Below are 11,063 nucleotides of genomic sequence, written 5' to 3' on the forward strand. Positions count from 1 at the left end.
TTGCTTGTACATCCTATTACCCTCTATCTCATGTTCCTTCGATGGCTGGCTAAGCTTCTCTTTATATCTGGGTCCCAGGTCACATGACCTTGGTCTTGGGACCACGTGCGGTGTCTGTACCGCCACCTGCTGGTTGGAGGTCTTACACCATCCAACTATGATATGGCCCATAGCCATATCACCACACAATCATGCTATACTGATGGCATTCAAAGTCTTTACACCAACAGTCAGGTGGGTGCTGACCAAGCTTTGAACAATTGCAACATGGGCGGCACGATGGCACAGTGGTTAACACTGCTGCCTCACAACGGCAGGGACCCGGGTTCGATTCCAACCTTGGGTGACTGTATGGAGCTTTTACGTTCTCCACGTGTCTGCTTGAGTGTCCTCCGGGTGCTCCGGTTTCATCTCACAGTCAAAGGTGTGCAGGGTAGGTGGATTGGCCATGCTAAATTGCCCCTTGGTGTGTCTAAAGGTTAGGTGGGATTAAGGGGATAGGACAGGGGAGTGAGCCAACATAGGGTGCTCTTTAAGAGGGTCAGTACAGACTTGATGGGCTGAAAAGCCACCTTCTGCATTGTAGAGGGCTAGAATGCAAGACCAAGACTGTACTTCTGAGGCTGTATAAGGCGCTAGTCAGACCCCATTTGGAGTATTGTGAGCAGTTTTGGGGCCGTATCTAAGGAAGGATGTGCTGGCCTTGGAAAGGGTCAAGAAGAGGTTCACAAGAATGATCCCTGGAATGAAGAGATTGTTGTATGAGGAACGGTTGAGGACTCTGGGTCTGTACTCATTGGAGTTCAGAAGGATGAAGGGGATCATATTGAGATTTACAGGATACTGCGGGGCCTGGATAGAGTGGATGTGGAGAGGATTTGCCACTTGTAGGAAAAACTAGAAGCAGAGGACACAATCTCAGACTAAAAGGACGATCCTTTAAAACCGGGATGAGGAGGAATTTCTTCAGCCAGAGGGTGGTGAATCTGTGGAGCTCTTTGCCGCAGAGGTAGAAAGGTTCTTGATTAATAAGGGGACCAGGGGTTATGGGGAGAAGGCAGGAGAATGGGGGTGAGAAAATATCAGCCATGATTGAATGGCGGAGCAGACTCGATGGGCCAAGTAGCTTAATTCTGCTCCTATGTCGTATAGTCTTTTGGTCTTATAGTGGTTCTATGAATCTATGATTCCTGGCTGCTTGCTATCTTGTATGCATGCTCTGTTGTCATGTTAGACAGTTGAGTTGCCACATTCAGCTTCTGTGCTTCTTTTACAGCCAGCTCCATGGAGAGTGCAATCTCTCTTGCTTTGTGCAGGGTGGGATTAGCCTCTGTCAGGAGGTGTTTCTGGATTGCTTCATTACGAAAGCCATAGATCAACCTGCCACAGAGGATATTGTTCAGCACTGCATTGAATTCACAATGTTCAATGAGCTTTTTACATACTGCAACATATTGTGTCATTGCTTCTCTCCCTTCTTGGTTTCTTTCAGTGAAACCTGAATTTTTCTACTATGACAAGTGGCTGAGGGGAAAAATGTGTCTCCAGGACTTTTACAATGTCCTTATGTGACTGTGCCAGGTTTGTCAGACAGCACCAAACATTCTTAATAAGCCCAAAATTTTAGCTCCCATTACACTTAAAAAAGTTGCCACCTTTCTATCATTTTCCAATCCATTTTCAAGGACAAAAAATGCAAAACGTTCAGAGCAGGAGTTTCAGTGTTCGACAGGCTTATCAAAATGATCCCGTAAATGTGGCCATTTCCAGCCTTTTATTTTCTCTTTTTTTTGAACAGGTGCTGTCAAAGGTGTTTAAGTGTATTGCAATTTTAGGACTGTCACCAGTTTGTTTCTGAATTGTTTCTGCAGCTTCTGGTTGAGTCTCTGTATTTCCCCATAATTTATCTTGGAAGACCTGATTGCGGCTGTATTTTTAAAAAAATTTGCGTGGTTCTTACTTATTTTTCCAATCTACTGCCGGCTTTCTTCGGGATTTGTTTGCGCACTGGGTCTGTTTGCAACCTGTTACTTTATTTGTTGTTGATTTCCCACACTTTTCCGGATCATTTTTTAATATTTAATGCTGCTTCTAGTGCCAGCCATTTTATAATTTGTAATTTTGATTTACTAGCTCTTTTCTGTTATTGGGTGTGCTCTACCAGCCACGTCATGCCCCAATGTGCGCACAACATGGCCAGTAGATCCAAGGTGAAGCTTCCCACGGGCTTCCGTCAGCCACGATACCTCACAGGATCTACTCAGGTCACGCATGGCGTCAGGGTCAGGAACTCACCGACGATGGGTGGGACCATGCCTCGCTCACGTAAGTAGGCCTTAATCCTACTTAAGTCCTACTTACCCGGTATCTACCGGCCTCCCGGTATCTATTGTCTTCCTTAGGGAGTCCGTAACCAAGCGCCGGTCAGTACTGGTCCACACAAAAGTTTTTAAAAAAAATAAATTTAGTGTACCCAATTCATTTTTTTCCAATTAAGGGGCAATTTAACATGTTCAATCCACCTACCCTGCACATCTTTGGGTTGTGGGGGCGAAACCAGGGAGGAAGACACAGGGAGAATGTGTAAACTCCATACAGACAGTGACCCTGAGCCGGGATCGAACCTGGGACCTCGGCACCATGAGGCATCAGGACAAACCCATGGTCCACACAAAACTGGACCAGGCGGAAGGGGTCTCCCAGGTCATCAGAGACCCCGGGATGCCAGGGCTAATGCAGGGTGGCCCCCTGGCCCTACCCCTGGAACGTGAAGAACTTGGCACTGCAGGGCTAGCAGGGCACTGCCACAGTGTCAGAATGGTAATGCAAGGGTGCCTAGGTGGCACTGACAAAGACCAGGGCCAGAGGGGGGGCCATGTCAATGAAAGGAGAGTGGAGGGGGGTATGAAAGGTGGGGGAAATGTGGGCAGGTAAGAAGGGGCCTCTGGGAAGTTCGGAGTGGGTGACAGGTGAGGGTCCTGGAATGGGGACCTGTATGGGGTTGGGTGGGGGCCTGAAGAGGGTTCACCCTGGCCCCCATAGCAGGGTGTCCTCACCTGAGGGGTGTGGGGTAATGCCCATGTGCGTGGGTGGTGACATTGCCCATGAGTGGGGATGTGGGGGGCCCACATGCTCACTTAGAGATCAGGGCACCCTTTCGAAATGATGGCCCGATCTCTAAGTTCAGTTCCCCAGTGATGAAAAAATTCTATGGACAGCATTTACTGGCTGTTCACACCAGCAGGATATTCTGGTCCCACGCCGCTGCATGGGTTTTCTGGCGACGAGGGGTGGAGTAAACGGGAAATCCCATTGATGGCTGGACCTGATGGGTAGATCCTGCTGGCGGGCCGCCTCCACAATCGAGAAACAGATGGCGGGTTGGTGGGTACATCCCACTTTGAATGTGGGCTAAACTGGTGAGAAACTCCCCAGGGCCCAAAAAGTGACATCAGATAGCGGTGGGGAACTCGCCGGAAGAGGCAACGGGAAACTTCCAGCAAAACCCGCCATAAATGACACTAAGAAATGTTTCCATTAAATCGGGCCCCTTATTTTGTCTCATGCCCTTCGTTTCTTTTTGACTTAAACTAACAATGTTTATAATTGATTTTTTTTTAAATCTTCTAAATGTTTTACTACCCTCTACAGTTTCTTCTTTTGAACATCTGCAGGTTTCTTTTTGTTTCAACACTGGAGGTCCCTGTATTTAACTGCCAGCCTTACTCTGCCGTGCAGTAAAAATCCAACATGCGGTTCAGAAAAATAATGTTTCCTTGCTTTAATTTCACTTTTTCAGTGGCATCATGCAAAGGTCTGTCATTCTCATTGACAGTTTCTTATGCTATAGGCCCTGGCACTTTGCAAGATCAATCAGTACACAAGTAGACATAGGAGGTGATTGATTTTGCAGCTGTTAATTAATGCTGTTGCAGTCAAACTAATGAGAAAATATGGATACTGCAATCCCACAAGGCACTGACCTGCAATGTACGGCAACCCAGACAAAACATATGCATAACACCAACTGCCATGTTCTGTCGACTGGCCGATATGAATGATGAACTACAGAACATCTAGTTTAAATAATTTATTTTGAAACAAATGCGTGGTAATGATAACTAGAATAAATAAAATAACTAACTATTATAGAACTGCTGCAAAATATGTCTATTCACCAACACGACTTATTCCCAACTCACCCAGACACAGGGGACGGACTTCTCTAAAAATGGGGCAATGTCCTCACGCCAGCGGAAAAACCAACGCCAACGACTCCGGCATCAACGACCCCCGAAAGTGAGGAATTCTCACCTTTCTATGGGGCTAGGTTGCCGCTGGAGTTGTCTCCGCAGCTCCACCTCGCGGGAAACGGCCCGTGCATGCACGGAACGGCCGGCGTGATCTCACGCATGCACGGAACAGCCGCATATTTCCGCACATGCGTGGCGGTTCCCTACTCCGCGCTGGCCCCCGGGCAATATGGCGGAGCCCTACAGGGTCCCGGCACGGAATAAATTACGCCCCATGGAACCAGCCGGCCGGCCGATGGGTAGGCCCCGATCGCGGGCCAGGCCATCGTGCCCCCCCCCCCCCCAGGACGGCCCCTGCACACTTACCTTCCAGGTCCCGTCGTGTGTGAGGTGAGTAATCCACGCCGGCAGGTCTGGGCCAAACCTATCGGCCACTCGGCCCATCGTGGCCCAGAGAATCACCGGGCGGCCCCCGACTGGCGTGGCGGTGATCACGCCAGCCCCCGAAAAATGCCGCTGGAGAATAGGGAGGGGGCGGCCGGGCACGATTCTCGCGCTCCCCCGGGGATTCTCCGACTCGCCGCCGGGTCAGAGAATCCCGGCTAGGGTCACGTGGTGGGTTGACACTGCCATCTGGTGGTCGTGTATAATATGTACAAATTGCTTTATGCATATCATCACATCCTCGTTCCTTTGGGAAATGTGATTATTTACATTCATTAGATTATTTTTTTACAATTCAATATGAGAGGCATAACTATTTACATCTTTAGAGTGTTTACAGCGTGTCACAAGTTCAGTCTTTTGGATTTGCGTCGTAGCCTGGTTGATTGTCTAAGTGGCTGCTGAACTTGTGAAGATTCTTCCTTTGTAGTTGTTGATGCTGTTTGTTGTTCTTCATGTATCGCGGTGTCTTTATCTAGTTGTAGTTGTTCCGTACGTTCTTCAGCTATTTTAGGATTGTTGCATGCTTCTTCTGGTGGTTGCATTACAATGGTTTGAAACTTTTTGTAGATTCATCATTAAACCTCTTTGTGGATTTGGCCTGAAATCTCTCCTTTGACTTCTTTTTTTTTTTGAAAGAGTGGTTGCCTCTCTATTTTTGGGGTAAGAGACCCTTTCAACTGAAGTATTCTACACCATATGCAGTTTGTATGCTTCCTGCACTGTCTGCAGATGGTCACTCTCCAGCACCGTGTGCAGTTTCGTACCATTGCCTCAATATATCGGATGATACCTGGCCAATAGACCACATGTATTCAGCTCTTTACTTCCATTTTTTTCTTCCCGTGTGCCCTTTGTGGATTTTGCTCAGAACCACCGATCTTAAAGATTTCAGAATTACCATTCCCTTTTATTGCAGCAAAAGTCAATCTGCATCACTCAACTCTGCTCTTACATTGTGAAAGCTTGAGCAGGATCCTCTGGGCCATCCTTCATAAAGATATTGTCTCACCATCTGTAAGACTATGTCCTTGTTGGTTTCTTCTTTTATTTTTACACAACTGGTACAGGTTACCCAGTCTGTAGGTTCTTCTATGCGTGTAATGACACCCAAATCTGTCATTCTCTCCTGCTCAGCGCATAGTTTATCTCTTAATGGAGCTGCTACACGACTGGGCGATTTTTTTTGTACGGTAATGTAATATGGTAAGGTACCATACCTTGGAAAATCTCTGGGAAATCATTTAGTATGGAGTCTCCTGAGGCATGAGGGCTACAGTGAAGAGCTGCCTGCAATGTAGACCCTTTTGACTATCTACGGTTCCTCACATGTTTCTACTGCAATCAAAGATTTGTATTCCACCGCCACAATGGAAAATTTCAACTTGTGAATTCTGTCTTTTACATAGACATCGAGCCAGCATGCCCCGAATGTCATGATTTCATTACCAATGTAATCTCTGGACAGCACGGTGGCGCAGTGGGTTAGCCCTGTAGTCTCACGGCACCGAGGTCCCAGGTTCGATCCCGGCTCTGGGTCACTGTCCGTGTGGAGATTGCACATTCTCCCCGTGTGTGCATGGGCTTCGCTCCCACAATCCAAAGATGTGCAAGGTAGGTGGATTGAACATGCTAAATTGCCATTTAATTGGAAAAAAATGAATTTAAAAAAGAACATTGTAATCTCTCAACAATACTGTTTTGTTAACTACTTTCGGTTCAATTCACAGCTATTTTACATCAGACAGATTGATGAGGTTGACCCTCGCACCTGTGACGCGTTTGACTATTACAACTGTGTCACTGATCTTTAATGGCACTGTCCATTTATCCTTTTGATTATTTGCCTTTAATTCACTATTGCTATAAATTGTTACAAACGCATTGTCGTTTGGCTTGAGTCTCTTTGTCTTCACTGGAAATCATGAGCGGGATTCTCCGTCAACTGGCGGGGCGGGCAACTCCGGCGCGAAGGAGAGGCATGAACCACTCCGGCGTCGGGCTGCCCCGAAGGTGCGGAATCCTCCGCACCTTCAGGGGCTAGGCCGGCGCCGGAGTGGTTTGCGGCCCGCTGGCCAGCGCGGAAGGGGCTTGGCACAATGCCAACCGGCACCGAGGGGCCTCCGTCAGCCGGCGCGAGTTGGCGCATGCGCGGGAGCACCAGCGTGTGCTGGCGTCATCCCAGCGCCTGCACGGGGGGGGGGTTCATCTCCGCGTCGGCCATCGCGGAGGACCACAGCAGCCGACGCAGAGGAATAGAGTGCCCCCACTGCACTGGCTCGCCCACGGATCGGTGGACCCCGCACTGGGATCACATTTTTTATTCGACTGCGTCACCACACTAATGGCATTGGCCGCTTCTTCTACCTTAACGCCAAAATGCCAGAGATTCAATGTGGTGATCTGTTTTTCTGTAAGCTCGCTAGTGTGACATATTTGGATAGCATTTTCGAGTTGAAGCTCTGTTTCCCTTTGAAGCCTCTCGCACACCTTATTGAGGAGATCCCAAAAATGATCTGATCGCTTGGGGACCTGCTATAGTGAGCAGCAACATGATACGTCTCTCATCAGGCTGTGCTTGCAGACCAAGGGCTGCAACATATAGTTTGAACTGTTGCTTAAACACCCTCCAATTCTTGTTTCCATCACCGGTAATCCCAAGCTGTTGAGGTGCCTTAATATCTTCCATACTGGGCTTTGAAGTTTTACCGCGCGTTGAGCACCAGTTGCCAGTAGCTTGCAAGGTTAGTAAAAAAGATGCGTTTTCATACTTCTTCTTCAAAGTTATCTTTAAGAGTTTGGATTTTTTTTTGCAGAGTCTTCTTGTTCTTAGTCAATCATCAATCCTGGTACCATGTCATGTTCTGTAGACTGGCTGATATGAATGATGAAAGACACAAGTTGAAATAATTTATTATGAAACAACCACGTGGTAAAGATAACTATAATAAATACAATAACAAACTACTTACACTAACTATTATAGAGCTACTGCAAAATACATCTATGCACCAACACTGCTTACTCACAACTCCCCAGACACAGATTCACCTGGTGGGTTTACACTGTCGCCTGTTGGTCAGAGGTCCTGTATAATATTATGTACAGAATTGCTTTATGCATATCATAACACCAACCATCCAAGTGTGTTGGAGCAACAAACAGCTTTGCTATCTGGGAATGACAGAGGATAAATGCATTTTGGCATCTTCCTGGAAACCTGACATAATATCATTAATTAAGAAAAGAACTATTCAAAATATTTAATTATTTTGCCTCCTCAGTTCAATGTGCAAACCATTGACCTCAGATTGGTTGCAAAGTTGTTCTGATGTAATTAACAATTAAAAATAGAAGTATATATATTGATCTGCTCATGTCTCACAGAACCTGATCATTGTTTGATACAAACATTTTTGGGATGAAATACGAAATAATTAATGGTCATTTTTTGTGTCTTACCAGTTTCTTTAAACAAAAGTCATAACAATTGATTTTTTTTTATGGCATGTCCTAATTTCCTCTCCAATAAACAAAGAAAATATTTTGCTCTCAGAGCAGTGGAGTTGCAGACGCATGAAAAGCCTCCATTGCGCTGTTCAGTGATTTCCAGAAATTCCTCTGGGGGACCGCAGCTAAGGTGGGAATGGGTTGGGCGGTAGTGGGTGATGGGTGGGGTACTTGCAGATTCAACAGATATGAGCAAATACAGAGTATGATAGTAAGGCTGGAGGGAGTTCACCACCTTCCTGCTTTATTTCCTCCCTAAACATCAGAAAGGCACCAATTTTGAAAGTGTCCAGAAGGGATATACACCTTGCACACAGCTCATCTGTTGCAGACAGCAAAGACCAATGGAGTAAGGAAGGTACATTTTCTTTTTGTTCAAGAGCAGGAGGTTGGGACTGTCTATAACTTCTATTTTTGACCAAAATGCCCCAAAATGATTTGCTTTCAGGCCAGCATGGATTTTGCATCTATTTGTAGGTGCAAGGCTTTGCAGAAAAGTAAACCCTCATCAGGGGCACTTTCGACCTTGTTGAATAGTCTGAACCCACATATATGGCTGGATTCAATTCAAATCTCAGCTCATGTCTGACATACACCACCAGGTGCCCACTGTGCATGTGTCGGGTGTTAGCAGATTAATTTGCTGAGTCATTGGTAAATAGGAGTTTTTGAAATGTATGTGTGTGATATGAAATAAGAATTCTCTCTTACAACTGATCTCCAGGTAACAGAAGATGTTTATCGGATGCTCAACAAACAGAATTTTGAGTTTGTCTGTCGGGGCAAAGTCAGTGTAAAAGGAAAAGGAGAAATGCTGACCTATTTCCTTGAAGGAAAAGTGAATGAGAATCCACAAATAAGCTCAACAAATTTAGTGAGGAAATTATATCCAGATGGAAGAGCAAAACTAGCAGCAAGCTGTCCCTCGGTGTCCTCAGTAGCTGGCTTCACAGTAAAAGCTGGACTTGGAGCAATTCAGGCTGCTACAATGCAAACAAATCGATCTGTGCATTATCTTCCACCCACACCAGTTGTTGAACAAGCATAATGGATTTTGGAATAAAATTGAAGTCTACACTTTTGAGCTGGTACGTCGGTGGAAATCAATTAATGATGACACGATGCACTGATCTTTCCAAAAAGATTTTGGCATTTGGAAGTCAGGTTCTGAAGAGAGGATTGTTTGCCTGGAGCAAACCCCAGGAGGATATGGGTCATCAGCGCCAAGAGTCGCTGCGATTGAACCAAAGATTAAACTTTGGGTTTTGTTGCAAAATACAAGTTTTGGAATGGCATATTAAGGGCTAACTATCTGTTAGAAGAAGCAAAGAACTACATTATTGGCATACAGAATTCTCTTTCTTTCTCAATAAAATGAAGAATCTTAGAAATCTGAATCAACCTTAACTAGTTTGTACATTTTCAAGTTTCTGCATGTTTTCTAAATGTACAGAACACATTTTATCACATGACTTTTAGTTATAAAATTAGTGCTCATTTTTACTTCAGTGGCCAATCGATAGTTCCAAGTATTATGAAAATATCTGTGTAATATTGCCTTATTTGTTTTCTTTTTCAAACATGTATAACATTTTCAAAGTCTGCCTTTTTCATATCATACTCTGTAAGAATTTATTCTATGTAATTTCTGTAAATAATTTTATTAATTATACAGTATTGATTGTGTATGACATTGAAAAAGCACATGCCAGGTGAATATTTCATTAATTTTTTTATAACAAAGTTTTACTTACGCAAGCATGACTACTACATGCTCTGAAAGTTGCAGTATTCCTTCTTTTATTATCCTTCATAACTTAGATTCAGACCTATCAAATATCAAAGCTATAGAATTCCATGAAATTTAGGTAATCTTTGCCAGAAGGTTACTGGCAGTTTACAGTGACAGAGCACTTGCTGAGTGGTGAGAACCTCTCTGTACAATTTTGTCCCCAAGCACCATAACTATTACTCTGTAGCAATAAACCTCAGCTGTAATAATATATATTGAACATTCTGTAGAGATTGCAGGATGTTAATGGGTTCATCCTGCACTACTGACTTCTGATACTTTCACAGTGTAAGGCATCATATGAGGAAGGCTGCGGCTCAACAGGCGAGAGAAGCAAGTTGGGGACTGTACCATCTTTTAACGTTGTGACCTCTGTATTATGTCAAATGTTTTACAGATCGTTTATTTTATGCTTTATCACACAAATAAAAACACTGCTGTGTGTTTGTGTTTTTTTAAACTGTAGTTAGCTTGCTAATTTTCCATATTTAAATACGGGTCTATTTTTATGTGCATATTGAATATTGTAGAATATCTTTCAGTCTCTTTTGGAACTGTAAGAATGACCTAAAGAATCAAATATTTGTCCTACCTTTTATGTTAAAAGTGGATAATATTCATGGAAATGTTTGATGTGAATGTAAATTTCTAATTATAACTTTTATACTGAGTGTTTGCACTATTATAATTTCTTCTGAGTCATATAAAAAAGTAAAGGATAATGGTTTGAAGAAAAAAATGTTCTTGTTTCTGTGTGTTTTCAAGTATTTACTGCAATGCCTTCAGTTCAGTTTGTTTGATTAATGTATCTCCCAATTTTACTTCAAAATGTTTTGATAATAGAACTTTCGATAATGAATTAGAAGTCTTCAACAAGGCTTCTACTAAGGTACATCTTTTCTCCCATTATCACCAATCCCAGACATTGATACAAGAAACATTTCTGTGCTTGAAAAATCCCTCCCACTCTCTTCGCGAAAGCATTTGCTAATCAGCAAAATGTGCATTTCTATTACTGGTTGACAAAAGAAAGTTGATCAAAGTTTTCAATCAAAATTCGACAA

The 11,063-nt window shown here is 44.1% G+C and overlaps 1 protein-coding gene across 2 annotated transcripts in view; it reads left to right on the forward strand.

Annotated features, from left to right (window-relative positions):
* The window catches only part of LOC140425038 (adenylate cyclase type 1-like), a 547,118-nt gene extending 536,408 nt beyond the window's left edge, over window positions 1–10,710 (forward strand). For both annotated transcript variants that reach the window (XM_072508827.1, XM_072508828.1), the window contains one exon: window positions 8,932–10,710. In XM_072508827.1, coding sequence (XP_072364928.1) covers window positions 8,932–9,255 — 324 coding nt within the window. In that variant the 3' untranslated portion in view covers window positions 9,256–10,710. The remainder of the gene's footprint in view (window positions 1–8,931) is intronic.
* Window positions 10,711–11,063: the final 353 nt, after the last annotated feature.

The sequence above is a fragment of the Scyliorhinus torazame genome, chromosome 6 (genome assembly GCF_047496885.1).
Source record: "Scyliorhinus torazame isolate Kashiwa2021f chromosome 6, sScyTor2.1, whole genome shotgun sequence".
Lineage (NCBI taxonomy): Eukaryota > Metazoa > Chordata > Chondrichthyes > Carcharhiniformes > Scyliorhinidae > Scyliorhinus > Scyliorhinus torazame.